At 49.1% G+C, this 18,119-nt stretch overlaps 1 protein-coding gene across 1 annotated transcript; it reads right to left on the bottom strand.

The window, feature by feature from the left end:
- PIPOX (pipecolic acid and sarcosine oxidase) lies at positions 1-13,364 on the bottom strand. The gene is made up of 8 exons (XM_004593925.3): positions 13,223-13,364; positions 11,921-12,069; positions 3,309-3,522; positions 2,859-3,041; positions 2,005-2,151; positions 1,553-1,711; positions 886-961; positions 1-625 (listed from the first exon to the last, which is right to left on the bottom strand). The coding sequence occupies exons 1-8, from the start codon at positions 13,334-13,336 to the stop codon at positions 495-497; spliced, it is 1,173 nt and encodes a 390-aa protein (XP_004593982.2). The 5' UTR covers positions 13,337-13,364; the 3' UTR covers positions 1-494.
- Between the last annotated feature and the right edge of the window lie 4,755 nt (positions 13,365-18,119).

Below are 18,119 nucleotides of genomic sequence, written 5' to 3'. Positions count from 1 at the left end.
TGTTCCACAATTCGTTTTCAACAAACATTTATGGTGCACTTAAGATCAGCTGAATTTTGTAAAGAGTTTGTGATGGAGACTGTCTCTAGTTTAAGGGAAAGGAATGTGGTAGGGAAGTGTAAGAGATTATCTTATTTACTCTTGCCCGAGCAGGTTTAGTCAAATTCATGCCAAGTTCATGAATGTCCAGTGAAGAGAATTTTAAAAACTGTTTTGGTCTCCTAGGCCAGTCTTTGTGTCCCCCTCCTTCTTTGAGATGTTCATCTCGATAGTCCTTGCTCCTCTGTGATTATAGACTATGGAACTGACCTTCTGGAAGCAAGGAAGTCACTAGGCTTGGGGATCTTGACAGGAAAAGTAGGTTGACTAAACCATTTGAGGATTCAATAGAGGCAGGAGAAAAGTGAGACATGTCAGGGCCACTTCCCTTCTCTGCAAGGTCTCTCACACAGTCTAGGGATCCTGGGCACAGAAGGGAGGTCAAAAATAGGAGGTCAAAGGTGAGCTTTGCCTAGGCCAGGGAAGCGACTGATTCGAAAAGGTGTCAAATCGTAGGATGGGGTTAATTTCATGCTTAGTTCACACAAGATCTTCCCCACAACAGGGGACAGCTTGAATCCATGCCCTAGGGAAAGAAAAGAAAATGGTCAAGGATTCAGAGGCAGGCTGGCTGGACTCCCGACCAGTTCCCCATTGACCCACGCTGAGGGCTGACTCTCCTGGTCATGTCCCAGGGACCCTCCTCTGACTTTCCAGCCCCCTTATTTACTCAGAGCCAGGCGTTAGCACCTGTGTGGACAGCTGAGCATGAGGAAGAAACCATCTGGCCCTGCCTTGAGAACTGCCAGCTTTAAGGACGCCACATCCCCCTCCTCCTCAACTCACCAGAGAATCCAGCACCAATGACTATGTTGTCATACTTTGGGTGGCGATCAAGAACAAAGTGCATGTCAGGGGTGTTCTAGAAAGAAACATTCACACCTGTATGCTTTCAGGACAAAGGCAGGAAGAAAAACCACAGGCTCTGAGGGAAGGGGATTTGGACTGAGTTTGTTTCCAGGGAGAATGGGGAAGGAGAGTGGGTTGCTGTCTACCTGCCAGCCCCCGCTGGATGCCAGTCTCCCCATCTGTCCATCTGTCCTTGTCTCTCCTGCAGAGCGATGAACACAGTAGGTGCTCAACTCATCCTCCCAAACCCACTCTAGCCAAGATGCCTCAGGCCCTGGTGGCATCTGTCTTTTCTCTTTGTCCCTGAGGCCTGCTCAACAAGCACATCTTGCCAAAAACCCTTTTAGAGCTCTTCTGGGGACTATCGTCAGGGACTGCCAGGCCTAGCTCATTGCCTAATGAAAAAGAATACGAATAATCCCTCATGGGCCCTGTCTGGGAGAGGAAAGCCGACCCACAGAGCTCAGCTCGCTTGTTGCAAAGTTGCTTGCGGTATCAGGGGTCAGAGTCAGGCCCAGCCAGCATGAGGTCCACCTGCCTTTCTCTACTGATCTCCAGGTCTGTAGCAGGAGCTAGGGAACTGCAGGGAGCACCAGCCCCTTACTGTGTACATGCAGCGTTCCAGGATGTCAGGCTCTGGCTTCAGGCCAGGTAGGTGAGCTCGGACAAAATGGCACAGGATCTGGACGTCTTGGATGTCTGTCACTGCTGTGGGACAGTCCCGCTCCTCAGGATCCACGGCATCCCCGTGGTGATAGCAGATCTGTCCCCAAATCAAAGCTATGTGAGTGACACAGCCAGCCTTCCACTTACACACATCAACAAGGGGGCAGTAGCCTACACAGGATGGCCCCAGTTGGCATCCCACCATCCTCTGTCTGACACAGGCTCCTTGTTGCTACCTGAAGTTGCCCAGCTGCCTGGTCCCACCCTACCCTGTGTTGGCATAGGAAGGACACCCTTTGTAGGGAGGGCCTTCATTCAACTGGGGTACTGCTCACTGGAACCTAGAAGGCATCTGTGAAGGGGCCCCATCTTGTGGGCACCTCTACTTACCTTCATGAGTCCTGGGTACTCTCTGGAGGGCAGCCCATAGATGTGGTGGGGAGTCAGGCCCAGCCCCAAGAAGCAAGGAAAGGACTGGGAAGCACCATAGCTCCCAGGAACCATCTCTCGCCAGTAACACACGTTGATCCGCAGGGTCTTGAGGAAGGGACAGGAGTGAGAAGTGAAGGGGAAGCCACAGGCACTCTAGACCATGCGAACAACACCTTCTGGGGTGCTGCAGCACAACCACAAGCCTAGAAACCAGTTCTGCTTGTCCACCCTTGCTCACCAATCCGCCCATCATTTGGCTTGCATTTTTTATGATACACAAAGATCTCTGGACTCTGTCTTACCCCCTGTTCTTTGTTTTCTCTCTTACCTTCACCCCAGCCCTTCTTCTTGCTCTTTGCAGGAGTTCATGACACCAGCTAGTTATTAAAGCCAGGCCATCTCCTAAAGGTTTGACAAGGGATCTTCAAGAAGTTCAGGGAGGGAGTGAGTATTTGGCACAGGGGTTAAGCTGCTGGCTAAGATGCCTGTATCACACATCAGAGTACCTGTGTTCAATTCTCCACTCTGGCTCCTGACTCCAGGTTCCTGCTAATGCAGACCCTCAAGGCTGCAATGATGGTTCAGGAAGCCCATGTGGGAGATCTGGATCAAGTTCCTGGCTCCCAACTTTGGCCTTGGCCCAACATTGACCTTTGAGTGCAATTTGGAAGAACCACAGACTCAGCAAGGTGACCTAATTTTCTCAAGATCAACCATTAGCAAATGGCAGGTTCAGGACTCAAACTTGAGTTTGTCAGCCTCCCAGGCTTCTTTACTTAAATATCTTCTCTCAGGTTTTCAGTTCTCCCTACCTGGAGGGGTAGCTCAATGCCCAGGGGACCGAGGAGCCTGTTGGTCCAGGGTCCTGCTGTGATGATCAAGTTCTTGGCTTGGTGGCTCCTGGAGGTGGTTGTCACCGTGACTGGCAGACCTGGTTTTATGTCCAGAACTTTCTCTCCATCACATACTATGCCTCCCAGCTGGCAAAGCACATCCTGAAGGAACAAGAACAGAGAAAGGAAAATTTTTTTCTGTTTGTGTTTGCCTTGGTGAACTAAGAGCCTCTCACTTAGGGCTCAGAACAGAGTGTAGAATCTGGATCCCTCTCCCTAACTGAGAAGACCAACAGGATGCATAAAATGGCCCTGCAGGCCAAGACAGAAGCCTGCATGCATCTGGAGGAAAATCCTGGGCTGGTTTAGGATTAGGATTCAGGATGCCAAGAGCAGGGAGATATATTGTCCCAGGGCTGGACAGGTCACCTGGAGGGCTCTGAGGGCCTTGTCTGCATAAAGAACTCCTCCAGACTTGTCCAAGAGTCCTACTTCTCCCTTGGTGACCCGAATATTTGGGAAATGCTGCTTCAGTTCTTCAGATGAAAGATACTGGTGATCCAGCCCATGACTTGACAGTGTGGCCTCCGTTGCCTTTAGTTCTGGATTCCCTGCCATTCCCAGCAGCAGCAGTCCAGTGCGCCTATAAAAACAAACAGGAATGACCACCTGGATGAAGGTTTATGTTAAGGTCCAGGGCCATCTACAAGGGTACCAGGTCCAGGCCTAGCTACTGAGGAGAATGAGCCCTCACACTGAGAGAAGAATTGAAGCCACCTAGATTTGGGCACAAGAGTCCTGGTACTCTCCATCTCTTGTCCAGCCCATTTGCAAGTTTGTCTTGTCTCCCTCTGTTGGGTTGCTTGTTACTCCATCCTGCACTTGAGAACAGAGCTGCCACATCCCTTTCACCTTTACACCTGGAGGATGGTGTGCATTCAGCCAATCTGGTGAGATGTCTTCCCCTTCCTCACTATTCCCATCCCTCTACTCTATACATACCCCAGGACACAGCCACCTCCTGTCTTCTTGTCCTGCTGTGCACTGTTTCCTCCTGGTTTGTCTCTGCTTCTCTTTTTCTTCTCAGAGGCTGATTTTCGTGGGAAGATCTTAAACCAGTTTTGGCTGTGATCTTGGCATCACTTTGATGTGACCTGAATCTGGTTGTCCCATCTCTGGGCCCAGATTCCACATCAGGGCAGTACCCACCTCCTCCACCCAAAAGATAGAAAGGCATGGGTCATTTTTGTAATTGTTACAGTGTCTGGAGTTGCAACTCATGTGTAGGGATGCTAAACCTTAAATGCTCAAAATTCCACCCCAAATGCCAAAGGCACCTTCACAGTTAAATAGCATTGGGTGGTCTGTTGTGGCTTTGGACATAAACTGAGTGATTATGTCTCTCTCAGCACCTCCCTCCATCCTTCCCAAAGCAGTGAAAGCTGTTTCTCTTGCATACTTCTTGCCTCTCTGCCACAAGAGACCAACGCTCCCTTTAGGCAGGAAATGAGCTAAGCAGAGGGCAGGGTCCTTCTGGCCCCCAGGACTGATCCTGTGGCCCCTTCTGGTTGCACAGTCGTACTGACCAGCGGCAGCCGGGTACATCCCCAGGTGCTGCGTGGAAAGCTCGTAATAGCCTATAATGGAGTCTCATGGATATTACATGCTTCCAAATCCCACATTATCTGGTTGGGGGGATTAAAGAGACGATTGGGAGGTGGGAGGGACACATTGGGCCCTGGGGCTGGTGTCAGTACACAGAGCAGCGCAGCGTGCCCAATCCATTCGCCATGGCCCCGCCTCCCCAGCTCTCAGCACAGTGAGATAGCAGCGAGAGCCTCTGCTCTTCAGAGCTCCTCAGAGGCAAGGCTGACGTGATCCCTAGCAGCCTGCTGACAGCCTCTTCTCTGTAGCCCCCTAAAGGACTTGTGATTGGTTCTCAGGTAATACAAACTTGCCTAGCAAATGCTTTGGTCAACAAGATCGTAAAGCGATATAGTCCCCTAGGTACACTGGTACATGTTCTTGAGCCCTTTTTGCCAATAGGATCCCAGCTGGATAGGATTCTGGGAAATCCTACTTGCCTAAGCAGATGCCATGTCTGATCCCAGGCCTAGAAATTTATGTCAAAGCAATGTATTGTGACCCCTGCCTGCACTACAGCATCTATAGCATCCTGGGTCTCTCATATTCTCTGAGATTTACACTCTCTCTCTCTTTTTGAAAGATTTATTTTTATTGGAAATTCATATATATATGTGTGTATATATATATATATATATATATATATAGAGAGAGAGAGAGAGAGAGAGGAGGAGAGACAGAGAGAAAGATCTTCTATCCATTTATTCACTCCCCAAGTGGCTACAACGGTGAGAGCTGAGCCAATCCAAAGCCAGGAACCAGGAACTTCTTCCAGGTCTCCCACGTGGGTGCAGGGTCCCAAGGCTTTGGGCCATTCTCTACTGCTTTCCCAGGCCACAAGCAGGGAGCTGGATGGGAAGTGTAGCTGCCGGATAAGAACCAGCACCCATATGGGATCTCTTTTTAAAGATAAGTGTGTGGTTCCAGCATAGTAGCCTAGTGAGTGGCTAAATCCTCACCTTGCATGCGCTGGGCACCCATGTAGGCACCAGTTCATGCCCTGGCTGCTCTGCTTCCAATCCTGGCTTCGGATCAGCTCAGCTCCAGCCGTTGCAGCCACTTGGGGAATGAACCAGCAGATGGAAGATTTTTCTCTTTGTCTCTCCTTCTGTCTATAAATCTGACTTCCCATAAAAATAAATCTTAAAAAAGGTAGGTATTTGAAAGAGTTACACAGAGGGGGGAGACAGAGATCTGCCTCCCACTGGTTCACTTTAACTGCCAGGGCTGAGCCAGGCTGAAGCCAGGAACGCCATCCAGATCTCCCAGGTTGGTGGCAGTGGCCCAAACACTTGAACACCCTCTACTGCTTCCCCAGGTGTACTAGCAGGGAGCTGGAGGGGAAGTAGAGCAGGTAGGACTCCAACCAGCTCCTCTATGGGATGCTAGCATACAACTTTATCTGCTACACACCATGATGTCAACCCCATACCTTCTCTTTCATATGTATGCATACATGTATTTTTATAATTCCTTTTCTCCTCCCTTCTGTCCTTCTACCTTCGTTCCTTCTTCCCTTAAAAAGAGAAGTCTTCTTACAGGGTTGTAGTGAATGGGGGAAATGAACGCATGCCAAGGTAACGGGTGAATCTGGCCGATGATGAAATGCTGAGTGACGTTCTAATTCACAGCCATCCTGTGGCAGATGAAGCGGGAGCTCCCCTTGCCTGGGCGTAATCAGCGAGCTGATTCTGCCGGTGAATGTAATTGTGCCGATTGTAATCATTTTGCTCCAGCTCTCTGCCCTGGTGGCATTTATTTCTTAGCCCAGATATTGATCTAACAGTGGGAAATTTTCCATCTGAATCTGAGATGCCGGACCCTCCCCTGGTCCTAAGATGCGTTTGGGAAATTCTCATTTTCCGTGGATCACAGCCGAGCTATTTGGCCTGAGGGAAACCATGCACTGCCAGAGAAATGCCGTGGATTGGAGAGAGATTTTTGACCATTATGAGCAAATCGGAAATAAATGTAAAACACTGCCTGGAAATGCAAAGGCCTGTCATTATGGGAGATAGGTGAGACGTTCCTATGGGAAATGCTTAGAGAATTGGAAATCAGTCAATCAAAACCAGGATCGGAGTACGGGCCTTTTCCCCCAGTATGAAGATAGATGACTTCCATGGGCAGATTGAAAATCATTTAAGTGCTTATTTTCTTAATGGCTTTTCCTAGATCCCAATAAATAGACTGCTTATTCTGTGTCAATTTCTCACCCCTATGCTCCCTCCTCTTTCTCTGCTGTGCTCCGACCAAGGCTACAAGTTTGGGAAGGAAAAGGGTGAAGAGAGACAAGGGCATCCACATGGGGTTATGCGTGAGGGGGGAAGATCAGAAAATGACTGGTCAGAGCTGGCCTGGAAAGGAGGGCTAAAAGCCAGTGTTCATGTAGTCAGAATCCTGGCATATTTGCTGCTCCCAGCTCCCAGGCTGCCCATCAGCTGGGTCAAGAGCACAGGCATGCACTACTGCTTCCTCCCAACTCTACTTTGGTCTAGCACCAGAAGCAAGTAATTGAAGATTCCTCCCCAGGGCCTTGTTGACTCCTCTACAGCCTAACTTCTCAGATGTGATATAGGGAGTTGGTGATCGTGGATTTCCACCCGTTACTCAGGCCAGACAGGGTACACAATGCAGTGGGGAGGTCTTGGGAGGAGACGGCTCCCTGCACCTGCTGTCTCCCACCCCAGGCTCCAGTGTTTCCCTGTCTGGGTTAAGAGTACCAGGCAAGCCAGCTTTCTCTGAGACACCTTGGGGAAGCGACTTGGTAATGGCTGCTGTCTTTGTTGGTTTTGGAGGCATTCGCTGTGTTTCATCTTCCGCTCAGTGGGCCGAGGTGGAATTGGTTAACAGAGACTGCTCCAGGGAGGGGATGTGGCTGACAAGCCAGACACTTCGCAGACACAGGAAGCAGCAGCTGCGGAGGGGGCCACCAGGTTCTGCCAGCAGCTGTATTGCCTACGGCTGTGATCTTGTCTGATATTGTCAGCTAAGCAGGGGCAGCCTGGGTCAGGAGCTGGATAGTAGGACTCAAAGGGAGAAGGCAGGGCAGGAGCGAGAGGGGCCACAGCACTGGGCTTTGCTGTTGGTGTCTGCGTTGTGCCTGTACACATCACAAAAGATTCAGACCTTGTGATCTGACACATGTGTCAGTGTCTGTTTCCAGAATATATGCAAATAGTCTGAGCCCACCTGTGTTTAGTATGCTGCTGTCACAGGACGCAGCAGAACAGAATAAAAAGAACTGCCTTAAGTAGTACCTCCTCAAGATTTCCTTGAAATCATCATCAAATAGCATGAAATATGCCCATATTTATTAGTTACAGTATTGTGCTGGTTTTTTCAGAAGAACCTAGGGAGAAGTAAGAACCACAAAAATGATGAATCATTTAGAAAATCAGATTTAGGAGTAAAAGTGAAAGACAGTAAAATGGCTTTGAGCCCAAAGGCAGAAATGTATTCAAATGCCACTCAATATGGGAAGCTTCTACCCTGTGTCCCTACTAAGTAAAATAATAAAATAAAGTTAGTGCATCTCAGTAAATCAGATTAACTAGAAGAAAGGACATGTTAATAACAGAATAGCAGCAGCAGCAATACTACACATTCTGAAAGGTATTTATGTTCACATTACTCATTTTTCATAATTGTTTTGAGACATCAAAATGTTGTGTTGTGCTGCGTTGTGGAGTTTTTTTTGAGAGGCACAACGATGACAGAAAGCATGCTCCTATCTTCTGGTCCACTTGCTAAATGTCCAAATGACTCAGACCGGAGACAGGAAAAAAAATCAAAGCCAGGAACCAGGAATGCAATCCAGGTCTCCCATATAAGTGGTAGGAACTCAATTATGTAAGGCAACACCTGCTGCCTCCCAAGATGCACACTGGCAAGAAGCTGGAGTCAGCACAGAACTGAATCCTGATATTCCTGTGTAGAATATGGAGCCTCCTAATCACTAGACCTGTTCCAGAATGTTCCTTTAAGATGGCCTATGGGAGCTGTCCCATCAGGCATCCGGTCTTGCAAGACTGTTAATAAGTCCTACTTTCCCTGAAAAAGAAAAAAAAAAGGGCCTATGATATTTCTTTTTTTAATGTCCAGTCTTCTGACCCCAGATGATTCAGACAGGAACTTGTTTGGTGACAGTAAAAGGGATGAGATCACCAGTTTGTGGTATCTCCTAGATCAGGGGCCAGGAAGCTACAACTCAGAGACCAAATTGGGCTTTCTGTGTGTTTTTCTCACCCACAAGTCAATATTTTTTGATAATTTAAGTGATTGATAAAAAAGTAAAATACTATTTCATAACAGAAAAATTATGTGAAATACAAATTTCAATGCTTATAAATAGTTCTATTGGAACACTTCCAGGTTTGTTTGTTTACACCTTGTATGCAGCTGCTTTCACACTATGAAGGCAGAGCTGAACAGCTGTAATGGACCACAGGGCCATGAAGCCTCGAATACTGTATGGGCACGTACAGGAAACGTCTGCTGGTTAACTAAGAGTTTGGCATGCTGTTATATGCATGAATGGCTGACATTGGTGACTCAGTGGCAACCCTCTCCAAAGGTATACGGAGCAGAAATGAAATGTACGTGTGGGTACTTTGAAAAGCTTATGGGAAAATTATATAGAAGGACTGTTTATTTTGGTACAAAAGGTTGAATTCATGCATATGAGGGGTCCTTAAAAAGTATGGAAAAGGTGCATTATGAAAAAGCTTTCAAAATTTTTACATGCAAATAAAATTTCTATTCCATTTTTCCCTGAACTTTTTCTTTAAAGATTTATTTTTATTGCAAAATCAGATATGCAGAGAGAAGGAGAGGAAGGAGAGACAGAGAGGAAGATCTTCCGTCCGATGATTCATTCCCCAAGTGACCACAATGGCCAGTGCTGCACCGATCTGAAGCCAGGAGCCTGGAACTTCCTCCAGGTCTCCCACGCAGGTGCAGGAACCCAAGGCTTTGGTCCATTCTCTACTGCTTTCCCAGGCCACAAGCAGGGAGCTGGATGGGAAGTGGAGCTGCCAGGATTAGAATTGGTGCCTATATGGGATCCCAGCGCGTTCAAGGTGAGGACTTTATCTACTAGGCCACGCCGCCGGGCCCTTTCCATGGACTTTTTGAGGTACTATCATACAAGTCCTATATACCTTATCCAGTATACCATATAGAATGAGGTATCCTGGGAATGGGACCCAAGTCTAAATTCATTTATGCTTCATGTGCACCTTACACTCACCCTCAAGGGAAGTTCATACAGCATTGATGAGGCACACACATTCAGACTCGTATCAGTCACCTGATACAAGGTGTGGTATTTGCCACTTGTGACGTCATGTCAGTGCTCAAAAAGTTCTGGATTTGGGCAGATTTTAGAATTTTGGATTAAGGATGCTCAACCTGGGCCTGGCACGATAGCGTAGTGGTTAAAGTCCTCGCCTTGCATGCCCAGGATCCCATATGGGTGCCAGTTCTAATCCCAGCAGCCCCGCTTCCCATCCAGCTTCCTGTTTGTGGCCTGGGAAAGCAGCCGAGGACGGAATAGGTGGGAATGACTGTCACTTATTGAAAGGTGCTAGGCATTTTGTCAAATATTTCACAGAAGTTTCATTTAACCTCACTCAGCAAATAGAGGGTCCAGCGCAGTAGCCTAGTAAATAAAGTCCTTACCTTGACCGTGCCAGAATCCCATATGGGCGCTGGTTCTGATCCTGGAAACCCCGCTTCCCATCCAGCTCCCTGCTTGTGGCCTGGGAAAGCAGCCGAGGACGGCCCAAAGCCTTGGGACCCTGCACCTGCATGGGAGACCCGGAAAAGCTCCTGGCTCCTGGCTTTGGATTGGCTCAGCTCCAGCTGTTGCAGTCACTTGGGGAGCGAATCAACTGATGGAAGATCTTCCTCACTCTCTCCTCCTCTCTGTATACCTGACTTTCCAACAAAAATAAATAAATATTTTTAAAAAGTAAAAAGGGCAGAGAGGTAAAGAAACATCCTGAAGGATGCCATTGTGGTGCAATGAGTTGGCTGCTGCCTGCAATGCCAGCATCCCATGTAGGCACAAATTCATTTCCCAGCTACACTGCCTATCCAGATCCCTGCTAATGGCTTGGGAAAGCAACATGACCCAAGTGCCTGGGCCCCTGTCACCCACGTGGCAAATTTGGTTGGAGTTCCAGGATCTTAGCTTTGTCCTGGCTCAACCCCAACCATTGCAGCAGTTTGGGGAATGAACCAGTGGATGGAACATCTCTCTCCTCCTCTGTAACTCTGCCTTCCAAATAAATAAAATAAACCTTAAAAAAAGAAACTTCTCCAAGATTGTAGAGTGGAAAGAACACAAAGTCAAACCAAGGTCTGGGTAATTACAGCATCATCATCTTCCTCCTGGAAGATTCCAACACTTTGCTGACAGCTGCCTCACTGTCTGCTGGGAAAAAAGTGTGCTGTTCAAGGTCTTGGGCAGTTCTTTTAGCACTGAAGACTCAGCAGTATCCACAGATACACAAAGAGGGGTCCCTTTGCCAGGCCACCCCTCGGCAAGTCGCTTCTTTATTAAGGTGCTGGGTGCATTAGCTGCCTCTGAGTAAATGTGTAATTAGCTGCCCTGACTGTATTTGCATAATGGATTTCACTTTGTTCTTAAGTTAATGGTGTTTTTGCAACAGAACACTAACCTCTTGGTTCTTGGCCATTAAAACAACTGCCACCCTGAAGGCTAGAACCAGGGTTATGTAAAGAAAGTTCAGTTAAGAGTCACAAAGGAGGGGAAAAAGGAGACTGGGTGGTTAAAGTTCCTGATGCAACATAAGTTTTCTGCTTGAAAGGTCAATGGGGGAGGAATCTTAAGGGATCCAGGGAGCAGCCTATGGGGGGCCCCAAGTGCAGGTTCACTGCCTGTCTGCAGCCTGAGGAGTGCTGTTCTTATGGGATGTGATTGTATAGGGTCCCTATGGAGATGAAGGGAAAGGACCTAGCATGAAAAGGTAGGATACTCCCAGGAATACAAAGCAACCCCCTGCTCTGTCCCAAACCCTAGTCTGGGTCTCTGAGGGCACTGCAGAGCACATAGATGCAAATCTCACAGATCCCATGCAGGCCTTTCTGCCTTGGGTAGCCACCCATGGCGTCTGTTCTGTAGTTTCCCCGTACAGCCACTGCTAGACGTGCATACAGGCTCTAAGCCAGTGTGGAAGAGAGTTCCACAGGAGCCGCGCTTCCTGAGGAGTGGTCATCACCAAGGGAAGAAGTCTCCCATATGCCTGGCCCTCCGTGGACTTGGAAACTCACATTCCATCTCAACTGGGCCTGGCCCTGCCTCCCCATGTGCCAAAAGCTCCTGCAGGTGTGGACCCCCCGATATTCAAGGACTTCCTCCCCCTGCACACCTGTGCAGTTGGGTTCCAACTTCTTGCTCTAGCTGGGCCCATAGCTGATAGGACTCATCCATCATGTGGACATAGAAGTCTTCAGGGTACGCCTTTCGGATTATCCGGGTCTGTCCATGGGAGCTCCCTCTGGAGTGTGGCAGGAAGAACTGGAGAATGAGAGAAACAGTAAACCGTCACCCCTAACACGGCTTCCATCTTGTGGGGCACAACCAAGAGCTGCTTCTTACTCTAGATAATTCCATACAGATTTTCCAGATTCTCTTTATGGCCAATCAGCTGACATAGCCACCAAGACAGGTTCTATAGCCATGTTAACTTATACTTCCTTTCTACAAACATCACTCATACCCCAAGTCCCTGTGTGAGTTAGTCTGCATTTATCTGTTCTACGCTCACCCCACTTCATAGAGAAGTGAACTAGAAGAACTTTCCTGATCATTCTGGTCTAGTCCCTTCATTTTATAGATAAAGAAACTGATACTGGCTGTATGTCTGTGGTTACAGATCACTGAGGCTGAAGGAACCACCTTGGAATAGAGCAAAAGACGGAGTTTCCTGAGAGGATGCACCAGGGATCTCTTGGGCTTTGAGGATTAACATGAGAATTTTCAACCATTCCATTTCATTGCCAGGGTAAACCATAAGCAGCATGAGTAGCTTGGGCATAATGGGAAGAGAGAGTCCTCCAGGACAGATACCTCTCTGGGAGATGGACCTGCCCCTTGAAGGACCCTGCAAACATCTCAAGCCCATGCACACATGTGCAGTCACTACAGATTACACTGCCTGGAATCACCTTTCCTTTGCAGCCACATAAGTCTTACTTCCTGTATGCCAAATGGGAAGCTGCTATTTTCCAGAGGTGGTGGAAAACACAAACTTTTGCTGGGTGCTGGAGTGAGAAACCAGGAAAGCAAGGGTAAAAGTCCCAACAGGCTGACATGTCACCTTTTGCAATGTGATCTTAAGACTAACCCAGAAGTGGCTGTTTTTCTGGTCTGTATCTACTTTTTGATCATAGAAGGATCAGGGTGGCAAGAAGGAAGAGAACAGGGCCTAGAATGCTTCTCAATCTAGAATAGGAGCTGGGGGGCAGTGTAAGAATAGATGTACCTGGAAATCTAATGTGGCTCTAAGGGAAGGGATTCTTGCTTTGTATTCCCAGGAACACCACAAACAGCTCAGCTACAAATTACACAGAATGCATGATTATTCAGGCCCTTTGGCAGCGCCCCACAGCCTGGAGGGGAGGAGAAGGGGACAAGCCTTAGGGTCAGGCTTACAGAAGAGATACAGTACCTGCTCCAGCAAGAGGACCCTCTGCCTGTGTTTTGCTAGGTGGTATGCAGTGAAGCAGCCCTGGATGCCTGCCCCGATCACAATGGCATCATAAAGAACACTCTGAGCAGCCATGCTGCCCTCTTAGCTGGCCCTATAGCCTCAGAGCCCTCCGAGCTGAGTTCCCACAGAGGCCGCAGGCTCTGCACTGAAAGAGGCCGAGGAAGGCAAAGTCCAGCCTGACCAGTGTTCCCACAATCCCCTGGGGCCTGTCCTGCTCTCACTTACCCTCCCCACACAGCTTGGCACGGCACAGGGCTCAGCCTCCGCCTCCCCTGCAGAGCAGAGCTGGGTATTCTGATTTGTGAGGTTTAGCCCAGCTCAGCTGCCAACCTCACCCTTGCATCCCTCTAGCTTTCTATTCTTGGCTCAATTATTGTCATGCAAATGGGCTCCTTCCTATGCCACCTTCCTGTCTCATTATGATCTTTGTCTCAGGACTTCGGCCCTGGAATTTCAATGCCTCCTAGACCAAGCTGGGCACTGGGAATGCTGCCTCCCCCTGCTGGTTTTCCTCTCTTCAGCCTGATTTCCTTTAGAGATTCTACAGGGCCAGCAAAGAGCTTGGCAAGCTGCCCGGTGTAAGGCCCTCCTCCCTTGTGGGTGGTGAGGTCAGGGGGTGGATTCAGGGGCCAATTGGGAGGGCAGTTTTGTGATTATGAAATTATTCTCAGTGTGCTTTACTTTCGGTTTGGGAAAAGAAAAAAAAAACTGACCCTTGAAAAATGGGAGAGGACAGAGAAAGAGGAGGAGCCCTCTCCTAAGGCACAGAGAGGGGACTAACAGCCTGGTGTGTGAAAGGACTGTCAGGTTGAGCCTCCCACCAGGCCAGGCTAAGTAAGTGCTGTAGCAGACATTCAGGACAGAGCCAGGACTGGGAGGACCTGGTGCGCAAACAATCTGGAGGTTCTCTTAAAGGAGGAAAAGGAAAGAAGAATTACGAATACAAAATGAGGTGCCAAGACTTGGAAGAGAAGCATTCAATTAGGAAGCCCCATGGTTGAAGTTTCATTAGCTTCCCTGTAAATCTGCCTCTGTGTGCATTATCTCATTGAGTTCTCACAGCGGTGAGAGGACATTCATCGCCAGTTCTGGCAGATGAGAGATGTCTCCAGATTCTCTGTGGCTTTTCACTTGCTCTGTGACTGCTTAACCTGCAGAACACAGCACAAGTGACACCATGAGTCTTTCTGACCCCTAAGAGATTGGCAGCCTCCTCTTCCAGTCTTGGAGCACTGAGTTCCTGTCTCGGAGCACCAGGCCCAGCGCAATGGCTCAGTGGCTAAAATCCTCACCTTACAATCACCTGAATCCTGTATGAGCCCAGTTCATGTCCTGGCTGCTCCACTTCCCATCCAGCTCCCTGCTTGTGGCCTGTGAAAGCAGTAGAGGATGGCCCAAAGCCTTGGGACCCTGCACCAATGTGGGAGATCCAGAAGAATCTCCTAGCTCATGGCTTCAGGTCAGCTCAGCTCCAGTTGTTGTGACCATTTGAGGAATGAATCAGAGGATAGAAATCTTTCTCTGTATGTCTCCTTCTCTGTATAAACCTGACCTTCCAATAAAAATAAGTAAATCTTTTAAAAATAAGAAGAAAATCCAGCTACCCTGTGGGAGACACTGTGTGGAGAGGCCCTGGAAACATGCAGTCAGAGGAATGAAGCCATCCAGGACCATGGAGCTCAGGGAGGTCACCCACTGACCATTGCTAAGTGACCCTGGTAGGGCTGCATGGGGCAGAATTATCCAATCATGTCCCTTCGAATTCCTGACCCATGCCATCATTCTTATAAAATGGCTACTTGGGATATTAAAAAAAAAATCCATAACCAGAACACCTTTTAACAACCACAGATAGAAATGCTTAGAGAGGTTGTAACTCAGCCAGAGCGACCTACCTGGTGTCCATAGACACTAGGTGAAAAGCTCTGTCTGCTTCCTATCCCTCTCTCTCTGTTTTTTAATAACAAATTCATTTTATTTTAATGATATTTACATAGGTGAGAGAGATGCATGCTCAGGTGGACCTGCAATTAGGGTGGGGAGGAGCAAAGAATGGGAGAAAGTGAATGAGACATCTGCCTCCAATCTCCTTTTTTCTTTTTTTTTTTAAAGATTTATTTATTTTTATTACAAAGTCAGATATACAGAGAGGAGGAGAGACAGAGAGGAAGATCTTCCATCCGATGATTCACTCCCCAAGTGAGCTGCAACGGGCCAGTGCTGCACCGATCCGAAGCCAGGAACCTGGAACCTCCTCCGGGTCTCCCACGCGGGTGCAGGGTCCCAATGCATTGGGCCGTCCTCGACTGCCTTCCCACAAGCAGGGAGCTGGATGGGAAGTGGAGCTGCCGGGATCAGAACCCGGCATTCAAGGCGAGGACTTTAGCCGCTAGGCTACGCCGCCGTGCCCCTAATCTCCTTCTTTCTTGTGGAAAAAAGAAAAGTGGAGAGAGAAGGGAAGAGGGCCACTCCCAGTAACTCAACTGCATCAGGACCCAGGAATGGGGGAAGGCCACTCCATGTCATCCCGGGGTCCCCAGTGTGCAGCATGTTCTGAGGTTTAAGTGGTTTTGATAGTTCTGAGATGCTGTTGATTTCATTGTTCCAAGGTTGAGGAAATTCTTCCAAGGTGCATTGGCTGACATAGTTCACCTTAGAGTCTTGATTCACCCAGATACTTGTTTAGGACAGCTGTCCGATTTATTCTGCCCTCCACGGTACTAGATGTCCTCTGCAGGCCTCATGAACTATTGTCATGTCCCCCATCAGCATCTGGGCATGCCATCCACTGCACAGGCCTCAACAACTGTGGAGACCCAGTTCTGACTCAGGCACTCCGTGCTCAGACCACGGATCCTGTGATTTGCACTGTGGTTGGAGTTCTGAGTCCAGTGATCCAGTTGGAAGGGGTCCCCAAAGAAACCTTGCCAGACATGACCCTAATCTGACTCCTGTGTGTGCCAGCCAGTGCAGGGTCTAGCTCAGTTCGTTGCTCACATCAGCCTACACACACACTGGTAATTGCACTCACTTGGTCAGTTCTGTCCCCAGCCCCATCTCATATGCAATCCAATGGATGATGTGGCCCAGCCTAACTCTGCCCACCACACACTTGGCCCTAACATACACCAGTAGCAACAGCATCCTAGTCGGAGCAATCCCCAATAACCCACACTAGGCCTACCCTCAGCCTTGATTCCTGTGCATGCCAATTTATGCAGCAAATTGATCCACTTTGTCTCACATCCCATTCAGCTCTTATACACAACAATGGACATTGGAGCCTAGCTCAACCCAACTAGCACAACTACCCAGCCCACACTCATGCCAGTGAGTGCCACTGCCTGTCCAGCTAGGCCTGCCCCCAATTCTGGGTCACGTGCTCACCAGTGGGAGTTGCAACCCATCCAAGAGGTACCCACAGCTTCCCTATTGGGCCCACTTTCTTTTCTTTTTTTTGGGGGGAGGCCCACTTTCAATCCCAGATCTTGCATTTTCTGGGTGATTCTGCAGTCTAGCTTGATAGCACTTGCTCCCAGTACCAACACTTACCAGTTGATGCTGATGCAAAACCCAGTCAGCCTGTACTTACTCTGGCTCATGTATGTACCAGTGGATACAGCTGGTTAGCCCAGCCTGGCTCTCCCCCTAATTCAGTTCACATGCAAGCCAGTGGGTGTTATAGCCCTGCCCAACCTGGTCTACCACCAGTCCCAGCTCTCATGCTCACCAGCAGGAGCAGCAGCTGCTCTGCTGGGCTCGTGCCCCGCCCCCCCATTCTAGGTCTTACTGTGGGGTGCTACAGCCCAGCCATGCCTGGTCCACCCCCGTGTCCAGTGTTCAGTGTGTTCAAAGACCTAGCCCAGCCTGTCCTATACCTACCCTGGCTCTTGCAAGCATCAGTGAGTGCTAGAGTGTAACCCAGTCTGGCACACTGCAGACCCAGTCCACACTGATGCCAAGGGATGCTGCAGCCATGTCCAGCCCAGTTCACCACCTCCCATTCCAGCTGTCATGCTCACTAGTGGAAATTGCAAATCGGCAGGGGTGTCCCCTTAGCTCCCAACCAAGCTTACTCCCAGCCACAAATGTTGTATATGCTAGTGATTACTCTGACCAGCCTGGTCTAACCCACCACCCAGCTTGGCCTTTGCTATCAGTTGCTGCTGCAGCTTACCTGGGCTGACACACCTCCAGTCCCAACTCTCACTGGTGGGTGCTGCAGCCTAGTCCTGCCCAGCCTGTCTCCATCCCTAGCTTTCATGCAAACTGGTAGGTATGTTAGCCTAGGCTAACTTGGAATGGCCCGTACCCTATCCTGGCTCCCTCAAATGCCAGTGTGCTATGATTTGGCCTGTCCCTGCTTGGTCAGCCTGCTACAGAACCAACCCACACACCTGCAGACAAGTGAGGCAGCCCTGCCTGGCCTGACGAACACCCAGTCCTGATTCGCATACTCACCAGTGGGAGCAACGGCCCACCAGGGGAGTTTCCCAAGTTCCCCCACCAGGCCCACTCCCAGATCCAGATCTTACGCATGCCAGAGAGTGCTAGGCCCTTACCCAGGAATCTGCTCCGCAGTGACAACCTTTGTGTGTGCTGGCTATGTTGCAGCCCAGCCTCTAGCCCTCTTTTAACCACTGTGCCATAGTGAGGATTAGTCAAAAACTCATAACAGTGATCTTGATTTTAATATTTGCTGTTTCTTCCGTGGCCGTACGGCAGGTGGGAGGGTCTGGGAAGCACATGTGACAACAGGAAGCATCTCCTAAGGTGGCCTTGACAACTAGCTTCCTCTCAGCATTCCTCCCTTTCCCAGGAATACAGACACCCAGGGAAGGATACCATCTGACTA

This window comes from Ochotona princeps, chromosome 17 (genome assembly GCF_030435755.1).
Source record: "Ochotona princeps isolate mOchPri1 chromosome 17, mOchPri1.hap1, whole genome shotgun sequence".
Classification (NCBI taxonomy): Eukaryota; Metazoa; Chordata; class Mammalia; order Lagomorpha; family Ochotonidae; genus Ochotona; species Ochotona princeps.
The sequence above is the reverse complement of the archived record's forward strand: the minus strand, read 5'-3'. Positions and strand labels throughout refer to the sequence as shown.

Excerpts from the sequence above, each read along its gene's own strand:
- PIPOX (XM_004593925.3), bottom strand. The coding sequence starts at position 13,336 with ATGGCTGCTCAGAGTGTTCTTTATGATGCCATTGTGATCGGGGCAGGC. Across the intron at positions 3,523-11,920 it reads GTTGGAACCCAACTGCACAG|GCGCACTGGACTGCTGCTGC; the intron begins GTGTGCAGGGGG and ends TTGTTTTTATAG. Across the intron at positions 3,042-3,308 it reads AGGCCCTCAGAGCCCTCCAG|GATGTGCTTTGCCAGCTGGG; the intron begins GTGACCTGTCCA and ends TTGTTCCTTCAG.